General features: G+C 38.2%; 1 protein-coding gene across 10 annotated transcripts in view; it reads left to right on the top strand.

Moving 5' to 3' along the window:
• Window positions 1–21,819, top strand: part of SSBP2 (single stranded DNA binding protein 2) — a 312,716-nt gene that overhangs the window by 69,324 nt on the left and 221,573 nt on the right. For all 10 annotated transcript variants that reach the window (XM_027970493.3, XM_042250727.2, XM_027970492.3 and 7 more), the window contains exon 2: window positions 21,270–21,342. In XM_027970493.3, the coding sequence (XP_027826294.1) occupies window positions 21,270–21,342 (73 nt within the window). The remainder of the gene's footprint in view (window positions 1–21,269; window positions 21,343–21,819) is intronic.

Raw genomic sequence — 21,819 nt, 5'->3', positions numbered from 1 at the left:
GTTTCAAGATAAATATTGTATCATTTAGCATAAATAAGAACTTAAATCCATTAAAAGAAGAGAGCACTGTTACAGTCACGTTAAGGGAGAAGTTTCTAGTAATAATAATCTAGTTAGCTTACATTAACCATATGTTTTTCATGTTGCCTAATTTTTACATTAAAGTCCTCAGCATATTCATCATAATTTAAAAGATTCTTGGTCTGATCATTCCAAAACTCTTGCCGTATCAAACTCTGGTTCCAGTGTTTGTTCAATCTTTTTGAACTGTGTTTTTGTCGTTTTGGGTACCTTGTAACTTTTTGTTGAAAGGTGGACATGATGTGCTGGGTAAAAGGAGCTGTAGTAACGAAGGCCTTTAGCTATACAGTGGAGAGGTGGGGTGTGTATTCCACAGTCCTAGGACTGGGTCTTAGTCTTTGGTGACCCTGTGTTCCTGGACCGTGAATTTACCAATGCTTCTCAGTTTTTTGTTTTGTTTGTTTCTTGTTTTCGTTTTTTACCTTCTTAGGTGGGACAGGATGTATGTTATGTTGTGTATGTTACTTACTCCAGTAGATTAGGCTCCGATGGAAACCCAACAGTTTGGGCTGTAAACTGGTTTCTCTTGAGGGCAGGCCTTTTTAAGAACAGAATGCTCTAGTGCATTTCAGGAGAAAGCAGTGGCCACCTATGGGGTCGCGGAGAGTCGGACATGACTGAAGTGACTTAGCAGCAGCAGCAGCAGCAGCAGCAGCAGTGCATTTCATGTGGAGCTGAGCCATGAAGAAAGCTGAGCATCAAAGAATCAATGCTTTTGTACTGTGGTGTTGGAGTAGACTCTTGAGAGTTCCTTGGACTGCAGGGAGATCAAACCAGTCAATCCTAAAGGAAATCAGTCCTGAATATTCATTGGAAGTACTGATGTTGAAGCTGAAGCTCCAATACTTTGGCCACCTGATGCAAAGAACTGACTCACTGGGAAAGACTATGATGCTGGGGAAGATTGAAGTCAGGAGGAGAAGGGGATGACAGAGGATAAGATGGTTGGATGGCATCACCAACTCGATGGTCATGAGTCTGAGCAAGCTCTGGGAGTTGGTGATGGACCCTGTGCTGCAGTCCACAGGGTCACAAAGAGTTGGATGCGACTGAATAACTGAACTGAACTGAAGTGCATTTCAGAATGGTTTTTTTCCCCAACCCCTAGCTAGAAGCATGAGGAGACTTTTCTCTGGCATTCACTATAAGAACCAAATGGGCTCCTGGAGATAAAATTCATGATTGTATTCAGGCCTTCCATGACTGGTTTCCCCTGAAGATTTTCTCTCTCAAACTTGTGTATAGAGAGTCTCTAGCACTTTGCCAATTACAGTTCAGGCTTTCTTACTCAGGCACTGGTTTCTGGGGAGATTCCTTTTGCAGGGGTTTCCTCTGTGGTTGGTTGTATTCTCTGTATCTGCCTATCTGCCTCTCCAGTGTTGAGGGCAGTGGTTTGCTCAGTGACCTCACCTCTCTTACAGATCTAAGGTTTGTTGATTTTGCAGTTTGTTCAGCTTTTAACTGTATGATGAAGCCATTGCCAAATCTGGGCAAGCTGTGTTTGCCATGTTTAGGTATCTGGTCCTTATCCTATTGGTATGAGGGTCTACTGATGACCAAGGAAGCAACTCTAAGAGATTGATTTTTTTTTTTAATGATCTTTTGATTTTGCAATGGAGAGAAGCGAGGATAAGAGAAAGGAAAACTAGTTCAAATACTATCACAGTAATCTGGGAAAGTGACAGTGAGGACGTTCCCAGAGAAGATAGATATGAGCCATAGACTCTAGACTCTAGAATACTTAGTGACTGAATTTGTATCAGGCAAGAGTAAGGAACTGAGGATGACTACCAGGTTTTTGGTTTGGACAACTAAATGAACATGTGTTATTAACTAGAGGAGGAACAGAGAGGACTGTGGCATTTAAGTTGCCTGGGGGATGTTCAGGTGGTTGTGCCCAGAATACATTTGAATTAATTGAGCTGGAACTTTTAGCAACTCTGAGTTAGAGATAGAGGTTTGGTGGTGTCAACATGGACTGTTTTCTGTTGACTGGCATAGTAGGTCTCAGGAAAATGTGTAGAATTGAGAACAGGACCATGAAGTAACCTTGGGGAATGCCAACATTTTAAGGATAGAAAGGAGAAGATAAGATATGGAAGAGAATGAATAAAGAGTGATTTGATGTTTTAAGTCTGAGGGAGTTGTCACGAGAGTTATCAAATATACTAACAGGATAAACTAAGACAAGGAATAACCAGTGACCACATTTGATTGCATAGCAAGAGCAGTTCAGGTAGAGTTGTGTGGAAATCATACAGTGGGAAGGGTGGAGAATAAGCCTGACTTACTCAGCACGTGTACTTAGGAATTGGTTAGGTTGCATATAATTGGAAACCCTAAAAAAGATTGAGGTTTATTTCCTTTTAAGTAAAAGAAGTCTGAAGGTTGAGAATCCACGACTGAAATGGCAGTTCCATGAAGCTGTCATGGGTCTATATCTCTTCTGTCTTTTTATTCTAGTGTTTTAGTAAGTTGGGCTGCTATAATAAAGTACTGTAGGCAGAGTGTCTTATGAAGAACACTAGAGGCTAGAAGTCCCAAGATCAAAGTGCCGTCATGGTGTGTTTGGAGGGAGGTGCTTTTCCTTGTTGTAGACTTCCTCTTGTGTCCTTCTATGGTGGAAAGTTAGCTAGCTCCCTAGTCTCTGCCTGTCAGGTACTAATCCCATTATGAATACTACTCTCATGACCTAATTACGTCTCAAAGGCTCCACCTCTCAATACCATCACACTGGAATTAGAGTTTTAACAAATCAAATTAGAGTTTTAACCAAAATCAATTTTGGGAGGACACAAACATTCAGTTCATTGTATTTGACATTCCTAAAGTGGTCTTATGGTCCAAGAGGGAGGCTGGAACTCCAGCAGTCATACCAGCTTTATAGGCTGAATGTAGGATACGGGAATGTAGAACAACACCCCTTTGTGTAAGTCTTCCAACTTAAATCTCCATCTCCTTGGCCGAACTTGAGGCAGGTGAGTACACCCAAATTCAAGGGAAATAGGGGAATATTACCTTTTAGCTGGGGCTTCCCTGGTGGCTCAGATGGCAAAGAATCCGCCTGCAATGCAGGAGACCTGGGTTTGATCCCTGGGTCAGGAAGATCCCCTGGAGAAGGGAATGGCAACCCATTCCAGTATTCTGCCCTGGAGAATTCCATAGACAGAGGAGCCTGGCGGGCTACAGTCCATGAGGTCTCAAAGAGTTGGACACAACTGAGTGACTAACATACACTTTTTAGCTGAGGCGTAATATTGAGACAAACTGGGACCTGCAACCCTTTGCTGCAAGTGCTCCAACACTTGCACCTGGACAAACCTCTCCTAAAACAGCAAAATACAAAGAACTATTTAACTAAAAACAACTGCATGCATAAATAGTTGGGTCAAATTTTGGACCAAAAGATACAGAAGACCAAAAAACTCATCTGTCACCTCTGAAGAACCAGAAGCAAAAATAGGGTGCTGAGCATACCCCCTGCACTCACCATCACCAGAGGGGTGGGCAAAACATCCAAGTCACCCCTCCACCCAATGCCGTAATGCCCGGACACACCCCTACCCTCACCCCATAAAAAGGACAAGCTCGTCCCCACTCAGGGAGCACGTGTGCAAGGGAACCAGTTACTTGTTCATGCTCCCTCCTGCTGCAGCAGGGGCCCCAGTAAAGCCTTGCCTGAATTTATCTGGCCTTTGGTCAATTTCTGTTGATTGGGGAAGGCCAAGAACCCTGGTTGGTATCAATATGTCAAGCTAAAAATTGGGTCTCTTACTGCTCAGAGGAGAGACTTCCAAGCAACTTAAGAGTCTCTGCTCTAGAAGAGGTTAAACGTGTGTGTGCGTGCTGGTGTGTGCATGTTTGAGGGAGGTGAATAAAAGCTTACTTAAAGCTCTGTAAATTTGGTTTCTCTGTTCTTTTGGAGCTTCCGTGGTGTTTCTCCTGGACATTACTGTGGTTAATCGTAAGGGAACTATTAAAAATAGATTGTGCACCTGACAATGTTTAGATCTATAAACCTTTCTGCTTTTAAACATTTAATTTTGCAGATATTTAGGGCTGTCACTTACGGAAGGCAGACCTTTGCTAAAATATTTTCCTTCCATTCTATAAATTATATTTTGGTATGCCAAGGAAACACTGAAATGACATAGTAATCTGGTTTAGTACCATGAACCTATTATAAAATATTTTCTATTCTAACTGACTTTGTAATTGTCAACATTAGTGTAATTTATCCTCTTCAACTGTTTTGGAATAAAATATATGGTTTCTAATTATAGGGTAGATTAGGTTAAAAGGATTAAACTAATGTAGAATGTAGCAATTCTCTGCTAACATCTGGGAGAATTTGGAAAGAGTAAATATGTTTAGAAATCACATATTCTTTTAGATAGGAATTTTATTATGATATGCCTCTTTCCACTTATTGATTGGAACTCTGCATGCTCTGATTTTACCCGTCAAACCAACTTACATGGAGTCAGTTGACTAATCTTTAACTCGTATGGCTAGGTTTTCCCCATAAGTATAGATAGATAGCATGCTTTTATCTTCCACTTTTGGTTTGGAAACCTTGGGACATAGAGCCATATGATCTGTAGGAACCACGCAGACTTAGGCTGTGGAGAAACAGTTACTCTGCTTCATGTTTGAGCAGAGGAGCAGCATGCGGGAGTGGTGGTTGTACAAGCAGTTGCTTAGGTCGAGTTGGACAGGTAAACGTGTTACTTTTCCATCTTTTACTTGGTCACAGAGTGATATTTCCTGTGCAGTATAATTTCTTCACGAAAGGTATTGACTTAGGCTGTTTTGCAGTATTTTTCTAAATATAGCAGACTAAGCTTTGGGTCATATATCCTAATCTCAACCCTTTTACCATATAGTTCTGTTGATATGGAAGCCCCTCAGTTGCTCTGAGCCATATTTTAGTGATACTAGGATTAGGTAATCTTGTACTGAGTGGTATTTTAAAGTTCCTCTGATCCAAACTTCTGTTTAATGAATAAAGCCCGTGCAGTATCCCCAGCTTCAACCCATACTGTGCCTTTACTTGTTCAGAGATTGGACTCTCATGTTTTCCAACCCCAAAATGATTCTTTTCCCAGCCTATAAGATTTTTGGATAGCTCTAATGGTTACAGAAAAGGTCTTTGGGATATTGAGTTGCAATTTGCCTTCTTATCACTTTAACCCATTGGTTTTAGTTCACGCTCTTTAGCCATGTGAAATAAGACCAATCCCTCTAATAGCTGACAACCTATTAAGGGTTTGAGCTTTCCCTTTCTTCAGGTTATGCATCACTGATACTTCCAGTCATTGCTCACAACTTGTCTTTTTTTTTTTTCCCCTTGTCTTTCTAGGACTTATTATCTTTCCTTTTCTAGTTCTATACTCCATTAATGCATTTAAGGTAAAATTAGCTCTTTTGGCAAGGGTAGTCAAGTACACTATTAATTCATGTTAAACTTGCAGTCAACTAAAACCTGTCTTTTAATTTGGGCTGTTGCTATATTTGTCAGTCCTACAAGATTTTTGTCAATACAAGATTTTTGATTCAAGTGCAGAGTTGTACATTTAATTTTGTTAACTTATCAGATTTAGTGCAGTGTTTCAGAGTACCTGTTCTTTTCAGATACTAATGTAGGAATCTAAATATGTTAGTGTTCTCAGTTTTATTTTCAAATTTGATGATTATGCTATGATTGTTTATCTAAGATCAGGGAGTTAGTTTGATTATTTGTATATTTACTTAAGGAAGTCACAGTCTCTTAGCTTACTCTTTTCATTGATTTAGGCATCCATGGATGCTAAATGCTTCTTTGTGGAATTGACTGGAAATTGAATATCTGGAGATTAATTTAGTAGAGGTTCCTGTATTTAATCCTATTATCTCCCCCTGTCTCTTTTATCTATTGATTATTTTAGCTTCTTATGTAGAGATACATTTTAAACATTTATTTTAGATATAAATGTAACTGGAGAATCAGAATATCTTTATTTAAATGTATAGATATGTAGAAAAGTATATATATCTTTGATATATATCCCTTTCTGATACTTAAAAATGTGGGCTTCTGCTTACATTTTGGGGTAAAAAATAAGCTTTTGTATTTTAAAATTAAAATCTAAATTTTAATTAGGAAATGCCGTCAGTTCAGTTCAGTCGCTCAGTCGTGTTCAATTCTTTGTGACCCCATGAACTGCAGCACATCCATCCATAGGAAATACCATAAGGAATCCCTTTTAGATGAACATTTTTCTGAATTACAAATGTACATAGAAAAGCTTATTTTTAAAAAAGTTGAAAAAAAAACCACGATAACTCTGCGGAGGAATTCTTAATAAAATAACTGCTATAAACTGCTAGTAAATAATTGAATATTTACTTTCATATGTGAACACATTTTATAAGCTGTAAAATACTATAAGTTCCTATTATTACTCCATCATGTTTTATATAATAGAGTAAAATCTTTATATTGCATACTGATAGTAGAAATCTGTCTCAGTAATATTTTGTGAAACCATTTTTATTGCTTTAAGGTATATAGAGAATTTTATTTTGGCCACAGTGTTGTATATAATTTAGGTAATTCTTTCAGGCTATTATCCTTTGGTTAAACATCCTCTTTTCTTCCTGCTTATCCCATTTCCCTTAATACCTAGCTTAAGTACCATTTCCTCTGTCAGCTAAAGCCCTTTTGTCAAGAGTCTCTTACAGTGGTCTCTTCCTATTCTGAATTCTTGATGTTTTGTTGCCTGTGTGCCAGTCATATGCCATTTTGTGTTTACTGATCTTATTTTTAATTATATGTTTCTTCCCATTAACAAGTCTGAAAATTCCTGGAAGACAAAATGTATATCTTCTGTGTTTTTTCCCTTTGGTTTAAGAGTTAGAATAATGGTAGGAGCTTACTAACTGTTGATGGTGATGAGTATTAAGTGTTTATAAAATTTCTCATGTTTCAAAATAATTTTTGTTTCTGATGTTAGATTTTAGAATTATCTTTATGCTACTAACTTGTAAAATTTTTTTCTTAGTGTAAAGATTCATTCTTTGACCATATTGCTACACATTCTGCTGTGGTGGGTCCTAAATTATTATTTCCTTGGTTCTCAGTACTTTACACAAGATAGATGTTTGCATAAGAGTTGTCTAATAAAGAGATAAATAACTAGAATGAAAGATTAAATGCCTAAATGTCTAAATATTTCTGACTAATGCTAGGAAATGAATTAACTCATAGGGAAAAACCCTGTGGTCTTAATTATTTTATATGGAACTTTAAAAAAAATAGCTCCAACTAATGATAAAAAATCAATTATCATATATTTATACCTTCTGAAAATCAGAGAGAAAAATTATCCCGTTATCTTTCCTGAGTTGGATTTTCCTTTGAATACCTGCCCGTTTCCTTCTGTGGTGTTCTGGGTCCTATGTCTATGGGTTTATTCTTCTGAAGCATTTCTTTCCAGTTCTGCATGTGCCCTAAGAAGTACAGATCAGGGACATTGCTGGAATTTGTTAAGAGAAATATTCTTCCAGAATTCCTCTAGGGAAAGTGGGAAATGAATTACAAACACTGGCCTCAATGAATGGTGCATATTAATGCGGATACTTGAAATATGGCAATAACAAGGTAGGTCCAACTAAAGACATCACCAAATATGTTATAGCTTGGACTGTGAAGAAAGCTGAGTGCCGAAGAATTGATGCTTTTGAACTATGGTGTTGGAGAAGACTCTTGAGAGTCCCTTGGACTGCAAAGAGATCCAACCAGTCCATTCTGAAGGAGATCAGCCCTGGGATTTCTTTGGAAGGAATGATGCTAAAGCTGAAGCTCCAGTACTTTGGCCACCTCATGTGAAGAGTTGACTCACTGGAAAAGACTCTGATACTGGGAGGGATTGGGGGCAGGAGGAGAAGGGGATGACAGAGGATGAGATGGCTGGATGGCGTCACCGACTCGATGGACATGAGTCTGAGTGAACTCCGGGAGTTGGTGATGGACAGGGAGGCCTGGCGTGCTGCGATTCATGGGGCTGCAAAGAGTCGGACACGACTGAGCGACTGAACTGAACTGATGACTGTATGGATTTGACTGGGGTTAAGGAAATTAGAACAAGGTGAAACATAAAAAGGTGCAAGAAATAATATACCTGACTGAAGACGCTTTTTCTGGCAGAGGGTTGGTGAAAGGCCAGTGAACCCCTGAAACTGTGGAGGAGAGTGCCTAGGTGCCCTTATGGAGACACAGGTTCAATCCCTGATCCGGGAAGATCCCACAAGCTGCCAAGCAACGAAGCCTGTGTGCCACAACTATGGAGCCTGAGCCCTGGAGCCTCAACTTCTGAGCCCACCCGCCACACCTACTGAAGCCCGTGTACCCTAGAGCCCGTGCTCCACAATAAGAGAAGCCACTCCAGTGAGAAGCCTGTACACACTGCAACAAAGAGTAGCCCCCGCTCACAACAACTAGAGAAAGAAAATAAAAGCCTGGGGAGTGGGTGGCAGTGAGTGTGGGCTAGGAACAGGCTGGTGAAGTCCAAATGTCATCCTTCCCTCTCTGCACCATGTCTTGACACTTACTGTATACCCAGCATAGTACACTTAACATGAATCAGTCACTCACTCCTCAACCCTGTGAGGTTAATTCTGTCTATTCTGATCACCTCTAGAAAGAGACGGCTTTCACTCTGACCCTTGCACTGATTATGCCTTGACCTCTGCAGAGTTGGGGAAGCAGCCCAGCCCTCACAGGGAGAAGACGTTGGAAAGCATGAGCTATGTCATGAAGGTACTAAGCTCTAGGCCAGGGGTAGTTCTTGTTTGTCTCCCAATGTGCAAGAGGTGTCAAGGCCCCCAGAGCAAGCCCCCTTCCCCAGGCTGTTTTTCTTCTTCCCCTCTCCTGCAGGCTGCCCTGTTTTAACCTCTTTTCCAGTTTTATGATTAAACATTGGTGTCAATTATTTACAGTCTGTCCAGATGAGTATCAGGGTTGCAGGGGACTGAGTGACTCACACAGGGGAAGTTGGTTCTTATGGAGGGGAAATGAGAGGAAGGAAAACAAGAAATTCTACCTCCTGACCGCAGAGGCTGAGGTCAGCCTAGGCAGGGCTTCTGGTGGATGGGGTGTGGGGACTGGGAGACCATGGGTGGTGGGGCATGGTAGCTCTGGAGTCAGACATAACCAGTCTGAATTATTACTGTGTCATTTTGAACTTGTTTCTTCATCTGTGAAATGGAGATTATTCTAGATACTTTCTCATTAGAGTTTGGGGCAGGGGAAGCAGAATAGTAAATAATAAATTAAAATGTAGTTATATTAAATAGCAATGATAAATTATCAATATTAACGTAAAATATTCTAAATTTTATAAATAAAATATTACATGAAAAAAAAAAAAAAAAAAAGAAATAAATAGGGAATGTAAAGTGAGTGCTAAAGAAAAGCAGATACAAAGCAGAATAGATCTAAATGCCAAAATAGTATGTGCAAAGATTAGAAAAGGAAATTAACAGGAAGACTTTAAAAAAATAAGAATGTCACATTACGTTCTCCTCATTTCTATTCATGGACTCCTTAAAGTGAAAGTGAAAGTCCCCTTAGAAGTCCTCATCACATGGAAACATGAGGGTAGAGAAGTAAGCTGTAGTGACTTCAGTCTACATCAGGGAGCCTCAGTCTTTTTGTGAGGAGACTATTTGCATGAAGCAGGGAATAGAAAGATATTGAAGGATTTACAGTTCCCTAGACCTGTGGTGGATCCAAGTTACTAATACCCTATCAGAATGTAGTGTTCACATCTGTGATCCCACGTTTGAACAGCTTCAGAAGAAAAGGTAGATCCTGAACTACAGATCTTAGACCTGGTTCTGTGATGTGGGTTGCAACCATCTGGCATGTGACCTGTGGGACACCAGGGAAATGATCTTTAATAATAAGAAAGTGCTACCTATACATATAGCTTCTGCTGTGTGCACTGTTTAAAATACAGAAATAAGAAGAGATTTTTTTAAATTTAGTTTTTATTTTGTATTGGAGTACTGTTGATTTACAATGTTGTGTGAGTTTCAAGGGAATGGTAAAGTGATTCAGTTATATGGTACATATACACATATCCATTCTTCTTCAGATGCTTTTCCCATGTAAATTATTACATAATATCAAGTAGAGTTTCCTGAGTTATACAGTAGGTCCTTGTTGATTATATTTATATATAGTAGTGTGTATATTTTATTACCAAGCTTCTAATTTATCCCTACCTGCCATGTATCCCTTTTGGTAACCACAAGTTTGTTTTTAAAGTCTGTCAGTCTGTTTCTGTTTTGTAAATAAGTAGGAAAGAGAGAGAGATTTAAATGATGCAGCTTAATTTCCAATCAGCTCCAGTACTTTGGCCACCTGATTTGAAGAGCTGGCTCATTGGAAAAGACCCTGACACCTGGAAAGATTGAGGGCAGGAAGAGAAGGAGGCAACAGAGGATGAGATGGTTAGATGGCATCACCAACTCAAAGGACATGAGTTTGAGCAAACTCTAGGAGATAGTGAAGGACAGGGAAGCCTGGCATGTCATAGTCCATGGGGTCACAAAGAGTTGGACACAACTTAGTGACTGAACAACAACTTATTTTTAGTTTTACAATAAACTTTTGCATGAGATAAAAAAAATAGAAAATGGTAAAGCCAGGAAGAAATTCTGAGTAGGTTATTTTCAGTGCTTAGTAGTAAGAGGAATAACATTAGACTGCTTTTAAATGTTTTCCACTCATCTTAATTTCTTGGGATATGTAATTTATTTAGAAAGAAGGTATTTTCTTGGCTATTAACATGATTAGAATAAACTGTTATTGTTCATTTGTACTTGAGGAAAATGTTACACATAGATAATAATTTAAAATAAGCTTGGGGAAGGAAACATGAGCTCATGACTAAGTTTTAAAATCTTTTTTTCTTGATTATAGAGAATTTGGGAAGTACAGATCAATAGAGAGAAGGTTTAGTATCTTCAATATCTTTATGTATATGAGGTATCTGTTTCTCTCAAACTGATATTGAGAATTAAAAAAATAGACTTTCTAAGTGTATTTAAAACAAAGGATGGATATTAATATTTTGTGTGATTGCATAGACACTGGTTTTGACATGCTAAACCTGTTTTTTCACTTCACTGTTAACGATGAAGAACTTTACAAAGACAATGTTAGAAACAGATTTCTAATTTTTCACACCTCCTTAGCACCAGGTTGTAAGCTCTGTTGAAAATTTGATCAGGCTGATCTAGTTTCATTGCTAAACTACTTGAAATCCCATGAGCAGTCTCTCAGAGGCTGCCAAGTGCTCCTTGCTACTTGTTAGCTAGCTGTGATCCAGCTAACTCTTGGCATTTTATCACTTAGGAGACAAATTCGGATACTGATATGTGTCATTAGTCAACACTGGAATTATACAGTGCATCAGGAATAAGAGAATTCTATTTTCTAGATCCAACATGACTTTTTTAAGAAACTTATATTGGAATATATTTGAAACTAACAAACATTTTAGATTAGGTATATAAAAAGTGATTCAGTTACATGTGTACATTGTCTATTATTTTTCAAATTCTTTTCCCAATTAGTTGTTACATAATATTGAGCAAAGTTCCCTGCACTATACAGTGAGTCCTTGTTGGTTATTCATTTTAAATATAGCAGTGGGTAGGAATCTAGCAGAGAAGGCAATGGCACCCCACTCCAGTAGTCTTGCCTGGAAAATCCCATGGATGGAGGAGCCAGGTGGGCTGCAGTCCACGGGATCGTGAAGAGTTGGACACGACTGAGCAACTTGACTTTCACTTTTCACTTTCCTGCATTGGAGAAGGAAATGGCAACCCACTCCAGTGTTCTTGCCTGGAGAATCCCAGGGACGGGGGAGCCTGGTGGGCTGCCGTCTATGGGGTTGCATAGAGTCGGACATGACTGAAGCGGCTTAGCAGCAGCAGCAGCAGGAATCTAGATCCAACATGACTTTTTATAGTCCGTTAGGAGAACTTGGGCTTCCCAGGTGGTGCTAGTGGTAAACAACCCAGCTGCCAATGCAGGAGACATAAGAGATGTGGGTTTGATCCTCGGGTCGGGAAGATTCACTGGAGGAGGGTGTGGCCGTCTACTCCAGTATTCTTGCCCAGAGAATCTCATGGACAGAGAAGCCTGGTGGGCTACAGTCAGTGGGGTCACAAAGAGTCGGACATGACTAAAGTGACCTAGCATGCATGCACAGGAGAACTTAATTCTGTTCTAAATTCTCTGTCTGAGGCCTCTCTGGTTAATGACATGCAGATTTGACATGGTTAATGACAAAAGATGGGGAGTGCATTTTGGATGTCCAGTTTGCACCACGTACTGCCCACCAGTGCTAAATGTAACAGCTAGACCGTTCTGTATAAAATAGCCCTCATCTAACCCTCTACAGTCATCTTATTGTTTATTTTCTGACCTTGATTTATTTCCTTTAAGGAAATAGGGAGGTTGTTGTCTTTTGAGGATTTGTTTCATTAAAAATAACAAAACAACAAATATCTACCACCCACAACTTGATGGACTAATTTGTTTCTTAAAAAAAATTATCCTTTGAATATAGGGATTAGGAATCAGTGTGAAGAAATTGTTTGGGTACCATTCATGTTGTTAAACTGTAGTATTTATTGAGAGGCTGAATCTTACGGATGGTAAGAGGGTGCTAATGCTGAAATAGCTAAGGAGATTCCTTGTGCTTCCCCTTGTATTGCTTTGATTAGAGGAAACCAGAAGGTTCTGTTAATGCCTTATGCCTGGTCTAAGAGAGTCATTCCTTCATTAAAAATTATTTTATTGGGCACTTACTTCTTTATGTCCTGGAGATACAGAGATAAACGAAACAAAATGTGTTATAGTAGTTAAATTTCAATAGAAATTAGAAACAGCTGATTTTGAAGTTATTCTCTTACCATGTCTTCCTTCTACCTTTGGGCAGACAGGTGAATTAACCAAAAGAATTATATGAGTTTGGGATTTGTTACTCTGAAGGCTTTATGTTTACTTGTATCTTTTTTCTTCTTGCTAAACATAAGATGGTGAAATACTAACAAACTCAGTTTCCATCACTGAAATTTGGGATGGATATCTGTTTTCTCATATTAAATGGTTACTTTCTCTTGAGGGCTTCCCAGGTGGTACAAGTGATAGAGACTCTGTCTGCCAGTGCAGGAGATACAAGAGACACAGTTTCAATCCCTGGATTGGAAAGATCACCTGGGGAAGGAAATGACAACTCACTCCAGTATTTCTTGCCTGGAAAATTCCATGGACAGAAGAGCCTGATGGACTGCAGTTGCAAAGAGTTGGACATGACTGAGTGCGCACATGCGCACGTACACACACACACACACACACACACACACACACACACACACGCACACACACTTTATCTTGCTTTTCAGCTTCAATGTTGTACATCTTTTTGGAATATTAAAAGAATCACATGCAAAAGACAGGTAGTAGATGGTAGACCTGCCTGTGAAAAGTAAATATAGGATATTGTGGCCGGGCTGACAGACATATGTGTTTATTGGTCATTGGACTTTTCATTGTATGAGCTCTTACCTAATAATGTTTATACATACTTCATGACTGTCTGCCTCACAGGAATATTGTGGGGGCATGATTAAATATTATCCAAGAGTGGCGCACATTCCCCAAACAAACATTTTATAAACATTAAATCATTATTATAACTAGCATGTATAACGTAAAGGAAACTTGTGATGAATCCTGCTCACCAGATTTTTAAAAATCTATGAATAAAACAGTCATATCTGTCTTAACTATTTTGTAAATTCAGCTCAAACACATTAGGCTGTTTTTATTGACTGACTTTTGTGAAATAATAATTTTTTTCTATAGAGACTATAGATTAGACTATCATACATAGACATTGACATACATACATATATGTGCATGTAGAGAGTGAGTGAGGAATTAGCTCTGTTGTAGCTTGGAAAACCTTTTTGTAGATTAACAATAGTCTTAAAAACTCTTTTTATACGTTAGTCAAAGTTCCTTATTTTCTACTGTTTCCTTCAGAGCAAGAGATTTAATCTCAAATTAGATAGCTGGGTTATAGAGTGGATTCTTTACCCCTTTTCCAGACTGTAAAGTCCCTATCATAAGTGTAGTTGAGAATTTGCCGTTATCAAACTCTTAAATGACAGTGTCTGTTGTAGATGTGCTGTAAGTTAAATGCTCCATTGCCTTAGGTCTTTCCGATGATACATGGTGGCAACCATGCAATAGAGTTTATTTACATGAATAGTAAACCTTTGTTTCCTCGTTAGATTTGGCAATTTTCACAAGGTAAATTTGAAATAATTTTATTTGAGCGTATGGTTATGACATTTTTTTCACATTTTAAAGTTCAAGAATTAAGCAGAGAGAAGTCTCTTCAGTGCTTTTTCAATGAATATATATAAATTCTGAATTATATTTTCAAACATGAAATTAATGCAAAATATTTTACTACAGATCCAGCCACTTTCCTATTATTTATTTTTATCTTTTTATTGTTCTACATGTTCTTTGGTTAAAAGTTTTTATGTATTAAGCTTTTCTACATTTAGGAAAATTTCTTTAGGCTAGACTCTCAAGTAATGGTATTATATTACTGGATCAAAGTGTGTGAACTTTTTTAGCAAGTTGTTGATTTATACTTACTGCCAAATTGGTTTTGAAAACTGTACCAGTTTATTGCCATCAGTAGTATTTGAATATCCTTTTTTTTAACATATTATTTAAGTGAGAATTTAAAGCCCATTGTTGCTTTAATATGTATTTGTTTGATTCCCAGTAAGGTTTAATGTTTTCCATGTTTCAAAATTAGTTGTGATGTTCCGTATTGCTTCTGCCCATTTTCTATGAAATTTAGAATTTTTATTTTCATATTATTACTACATGTAAAGTTTAATCAAAAGTATCTAAATGTGTCACCCCTCTCTGCTCTCCGCCCCACCTCCCCCAAAAGTGAAAGTCACTCAGCTGTATTATGCGATTCTTTGCAACCACATGGACTGTATGAACTCTCTAGGCCAGAATACTGGATCTTCCCAACCCAGGGATCGAACCAGGTCTCCCTCATTGCAGGTGCAGTCTCTCCCAGTTGAGGCACAAGGGAAGCCCAAGAATATGGAGTGGGTAGCCTATCCCTTCTCCAGCGGATCTTCCTGACCCAGGAATGGAACCGGGGTCGCCTGCATTGCAGGTGGATTCTTTACCAACCTGAGCTATCAGGTTTTCTGAGCCCCAGAAAACCTGACCAAAATAAAATCAGACAACAAACTAGGGGAAAAATGTTTGCAGAAAACATCAGCGGTTTAATATTTTTATCTAGCCACATACCTTGGATCTTTATGCAGCATGAATGGCACAAAGTATGATCTTTTACTGGAGACCCGAAGCTCACATTATGATTATTAATTATTAATAATGATATGTATATAATAATGACAGTGCTATTACAAGAGTTGTCCTCAGGCCTTCTGAAGGAGCCATGGGGGTGTTTGCTCCTAGTCTAATTAGACCATACTGGTTTTATGCTTTATTTATTGTTTCTGCCACATCCATATTAGTTGCTTATCATCTGTTTCTTCGCACAGTTATTGATGTTTTTACCAGTAGCTATAACTCAAGTTTCCTTCTACTCTTTTTCTAAACGTAGTATGGTATATTTGTGTATATACATTCTTGCACTTTTAACAATGAATTATGAACATTTCTTCATTTCATTAAACATCTTCAAAAATGTATTTTCCCATTACCTGCATATATCACAATCTAATTATTTTTCTCATCAGATATTTAGGTTACCAGTGTTTCACCGCTACACTTTTGCCATAAACCTCATTATAAATTGCTTGGATTTCTGATTAATTCTTTAAAACAGTTTTTTAGAATAAAAATTACTAGGTCAGAGGTTACAAAATGTTTATTTTAATTTTTTCCTATTTACTCCTTTATTTCTTTTAAAATAGGTAATAGAAATACTGGATAAATAATCAAACAGAAGAATGTTTATGCAGTTAAAAAAAAGTCTGCCTCTTATCCTAGGCTCCCACTCCCTAGGGATAAAAAATCCTGCAATAAAAGATATTGTTTGGCTACATATGTTTTCACCAGAAGGAGAAGCTTGGGGAGTGACACTGTTGCTCCTGTGCCTGTATGTATGTGAACTGTCTCTGGCAGAATATACATGTGTATGTGTAGTACACATGGGAGTGTACTATATAAGCTATTCTACATCCTATGTTTTTCACTTGTACATTTACACTTCCATATTTTATCGTTTAGGCACTGAATGCTTTAATGTTTGTAGAGTCTTTGCTACATTCATTGGTGAAATTTTAAAATATTGTTTATGGCTGGGAGGTTGAATATTTTTCCTTAGGATTATTTACTGGCCATAGGTAGCCATTCTTCTTACTTGGCCTTTAACGTCCATCCTTGCTCATTATTTAAAAATTAAGATTTCTCATGTTCTGGCAGGTCATAGTATATGAGCAGAATGTATTAAGCATATTAGCTTTTTGTTGTCCTATGTGTCATATATCCATTTTTCTCAGTCCATTGTTGCTTTTTAGTTTTATTTGGTTCTTTTTGAGGGATCATCAGAGTTTTAACATTTTTGTAGTTTTTTCATTTTTATATATCTTTAATTCCCTTCTAATTATATATCTTGTGACTCGTAAAAAAATCTACGTTTGTTAGAATTACGTACCAAATAAAATGTGATTGGAATTGCCCCCTTTCCTTTTGTGAACAGTTTAAAACATTAAACTGTAGACTGGTCCACCCCAACTTACTAGAGATTTTGAATCCATGAAACCTAGCTGAAATAGATTTCACTCCATCAGAACTGGAGATTGATAGAATTTGAATTGTGAAATTTTGTCAGTGCCTGTTCTGTTCTGCCTCCTGTGGCACCATGCGTGTATATGTGTGTAACTTGCAGACAGTGAACTGAATGTGCATCACATTTGTAGCTGATATGTAATTGGTGTTTTGAGGGCAGTGCCAAGTGGGCTCAGGCTTTAGCTGTTTTCAGTGTTCCTCCGTTTGTAACCTCTGTCTTTGCTCTTAATTTAAAAGTGTAGTGCCTACAGTAACCAGGGAGTAAAGCAGGTCTTGAGCTATTTCAGATTTGGGTCTCTCTCTAGAGTTGCTGGTCAAATGATTTTATTAACTCAGTCATTGATATCTATTTGAAATTTAGAATGAAATGAAGAAAAAGATATATGATCCATGTGCCTTTGATGTACTTTTTTGTTAATCTGTGTTTCAAAAAAAAGTGTGTCTGCTTTCTGGAACCAAACTCTAGCTGCATGATTGCTAATTTTTTTTTTTCTATGTAATTGAATTACATTATTTAAGCCACTGGGGCCTCCCTGGTGGCTCAGACAGTAAAGAGTCTGGCTACCACGTGGGAGACTTGGGTTCGATCCCTGGGTTGGGAAGATCCCCTGGAGTAGGTATCCCACTCCAGTATTCTTGCCTAGAGAATTCCATGGACAGAGGAGCCTGAAGGGCTACAGTCCATGGGGTCACAAAGGGTCAGACATGACTGACTGACTAACAACTTTCGCTTTTTCATTTCATGAGCTGTTAGATTAAATAGCCACTCTGTGCTTTTTCAAAAGTAGATAAATTTCTTAAGATCCTAAAAAGGAAAAGGAACATGTTAATATGACAGTGTACTCATTTAAAATATTTGTACATTCAGTATTTACCTTTAGATTTTCATTGTTCAGTAGAAATTGAATCTGAATAAAATGTTTGGTGACCTCATGTCACTGGGTAAGGGACCAAGCTGTGATGCATGTGCACAGATGGACAGGTGTCACTCCCCACTCCCCTGGAAACATTTGTCTTCATACAAAATTAATTTATTCCAGGGCTTTTCCCTCAGAACCAGCTGAAGGTTCTTATTTCTGGTGACCCTCATGCCTCTGTAGGAAGCTAATGGGAATCAACAGTATCTGTACCTGAAGGTAAAATAAATACTTCTGTCACTGTGGCGCTTAGTGGCCCTTCAGGAGAACCACTAAGCAGGGGAGCAGGGGAGGAGCGAAAGGAATGGCAAATGTGGGAGCGACCGTGGCATCGGTGACTTGGTAATATGTGGCAGAATTAGCTGGGACATAATTAGCTTGGCAATGTAATATGTGACATAATTAGCTGAAACTGTTGCAGTCATTGTTACTATTTGCTGTGCTCTCCAATCCTTTCAACAGCACTGCAAGGAAAGTATCCTTCCCATTTTGCAAATGAGGAAACTGACTCAGAAATTATGTTTCCTTGAAAGTGAGCACGGGTACTGTAAACAGATGGAGAAGGTGAATTTAACGCTGGACATGGTCAAGTTAAGAGAGAACTGCCTTGCTAGAAATTTCAAACTGATTTGGAGAAGCTGGTTTGTAGCTTGGTAGAGAGGATTGGACTAAAGAGATGGGTTTGGAAAATCCTATGCATAGAGGCGGGCTTCCCAGGTGGCGCTAGTGGTAAAGAACCCACTTGCCGGTGCAGGAGGTGTGAAACACTCAGGTTTGATCCCTAGGTTGGGAAGATGCCCTGGAGGAGGGCATGGCAACCCACTCCAGGATTCCTGCCTAGAGAATCTCCATGGACAGAGGAGCCTGGCAGGCTATAGTCCATGGGGTTGCAGAGTTGGACACCATGACAGAAGCGAAATTCAGAGATTTGCTAGTGATGTATTTCATAGTCACCGTGGCAGTGGAGTTGATTAACTGTTCACCTGTCTGATGCTCCCTGCCACTCTTTCCAGAGCACAGGTCCTGACTGCCTGGGAAGCATTCATTTTGTTCCAGGGAGGTGATAGAATGTTAGGATATGTTAGGCGGTGTTGTAGGTAGATTTTCTCAGCCCTGTCCTGTTTTATCATGCTGTTGGTAAAAATATGATGTGCTGTTACAGCTGAGATTTGAAGGATAGGAGGACAGGCACACACCTAGGAAGATGCTTCAGAATCTTTAGTTTTATAGTTTGAAACCCCTTCCTCTCTGCCCCCACCAATACATCTTTTAGAATCACTGTCCTGGAGTCATTCAAAGAGGGGAGATTGTTGCTTTAAATTCTACTCATAAAGAGATACACTTTTTGTTACCTAATTAATTGGGAGAAACATATAAGAAATATATTATCTTCTTTAATATTACAAAGAAGAGATTCCAAGGAAGTGGCTTGCTCAACTTTAAGGAACGGTTTGTATTGCGAGGACACAGCTAAGCCGAGCCCTGGCCTTGACTGTTCTGCGGTCAGTTCTCTTGCCTCATCCCCATCCCTGGATCCGCCACCATGTCCCCGCTTCACTCAGTGCCTCTCAACTTACAGCTTCTCCACCTTGGTGGAACATCCTCACCACTGGGCCCTTGACTTGGACCTGGCTTTCTTTTCTAGCCTTCATGACTGGTTTGGCTCTAGGCCCAAGATTTTACAACCCACAGGAATAACGTGAGGCTCTAGGGCAACAGCAGGAGGGCCATGATGCCACTGGCAGGCAATTTTGAGGCTTTGGTCTCTCCAGGCGAAATTCGCGGATATTTTCTCTTTCAAGATGAAACCTGCCATCATTGTCAGGGCATCATGTGATAGGGTTGAAAGCAGTTACTAGAGGGACAGGGTATGTGGAATATGTGTGTGTGAAGAATGTGTGATAAGAATCACCAGTGGGGTTTATTTGTTTGAAACTACAGGAATATTTCAGCTCCCATATCCTATTTGATGTATGTTGGGTATGAACCTTCCCCACGGAGCATCACACAGATATATGACATGTGCCTCAGCTGTGTTAGGGCAGAAGACGAGTTGAGAAGCACTGACCTAGGAAATGGCATTCAACTTGAAGAGAATAGATGTTTCTAAATTATATTCCTATGCTCCCTGTCAACAACATGCTTTTCATCTATGAGTAACTTTAACATGTATCTATTCACGCTGCTTAGTAACTACAGAATGATTCTCATCTTAAGTGTCTGACAGTTTGGGAATGGAGAAATAATTAAATGGACAGAGCAATTATTATATACAGGCTTTCCCTTTTCATAGCAAGTACATGTTATGTTTTCATAAACATGAAGAAAATACTCATTTTTGCAAATGCCATCAGTCTTTAACAATCATAAATTCACTTGGCAAGATAAATGGTGTAGCTGCACAGAATTGTGGTTATTGTTACATTGTTTTGTTTACTGTAAACCTGGCTCAATATTGGTAAATACAGTGTAGCAGAAACTGAAGTGTTGTGAGCTATCTGGGCATTGGTCCAAGATATCATTAAAAATACTGCCTCAGACTAATTTGGGTTTATGAATAATATTTTGTTAACAGCTTAACTAAAATTGAGCCACATGGTCTAGCTTAAAATTCTGAATCCACTAGTTAATGAGAGTACTATAAGAGGATAGTGCATACTTAATATTCTATATTTGAGTGATGAATTTATATGTACTTTTGTGTTAACCTTTAAATTGTAAGTCCCCAAATGCCTAATATAATCTAGTATCTTCAAAGTTTACTTAATGATGTGATTTGCAGTTAATTTGAGTTTCTTATTAACTAAAATATTGTTGGTTTAATAAGAACATCTAAAGAATAAGGAGAAAGTGCTGAACAAATATTACAGTGGATGTTCAACATCCATTTTGGCATATGGATGTGTAAACAGCTGAAATTTATAATAACATAACATTCACTAAAAAGATGGAAGGATATAGTGTTGTTTTAAAAGTCCAATTATTTATTATACTAATAATTATACCTTAACATAGGTTATGGGAATTATTATAATGTTTGGTTTTAAATTGATAATTCATGTTAGACACAAAAGAGAATTTAGGGTATGATAAATTAGATGATACAAGACAATTTAGGTGTTTCTTGCCAAAAGATACAATGTATCTTATTCTTTTGTGTCCTATTTTAATTATTAAGTTCTTTCTGAATGTACATGTATAAACTCCCATTGAAAAGATGTTGGAAGAGTTGATTTTCTGTCACTGTTAGTGTGAAAAATACTTTCGTAATGAAAAGGTGTATGGGTTGTTTAAAGAATGAATTTTAAATATACCTCTTCTCAATAAATATTTTATTCTTTTCCCAGGTTAGCACTCTACGTATATGAGTATCTGCTCCATGTAGGAGCTCAGAAATCGGCCCAAACATTTTTATCAGAGGTATGTTATGTATATTTTCTGTATTGTATTTTGATATCCTATATTAGTGAATGAAAAATAAAATGTAACAGTTATGTGAAAATAGTGAATGTTCAGTTATCCAAATGCGTAATGTAGTCTTTGCAGATTATTGGAAGCATTTGCAGTATCCCAAAATGCCACTTCCATGCAAATAACTTCCTACTCAACTTTCTAGCCATTTATCCCCCCTGAGGAATAGAAACTAATAGTACCCTCAGCAACAATAATCAAGAAAGCATATTTGCTTTAAGAAAAAAAGGCAAACACCATCATGTCTCTAGTTTTAGAAATATTTTGGCATTATTCACAGTTTTGGAAAATATGGTTTTTGTTTTTATTTTGTATAGATAATAGTGGGTTGATGACCAAACTTAAGTTAGAAAAGGTTTTGATAATCTTGCTTCAAGTTCTTGTTTCTCTTTTTCTCTTCACAATTTTTAAACCTTAAATTTTAGC

The sequence above is a fragment of the Ovis aries genome, chromosome 5 (assembly GCF_016772045.2).
Source record: "Ovis aries strain OAR_USU_Benz2616 breed Rambouillet chromosome 5, ARS-UI_Ramb_v3.0, whole genome shotgun sequence".
Lineage (NCBI taxonomy): Eukaryota > Metazoa > Chordata > Mammalia > Artiodactyla > Bovidae > Ovis > Ovis aries.
Note: the sequence above shows the minus strand (reverse complement) of the source record. Positions and strands in the feature narration are given on the sequence as shown.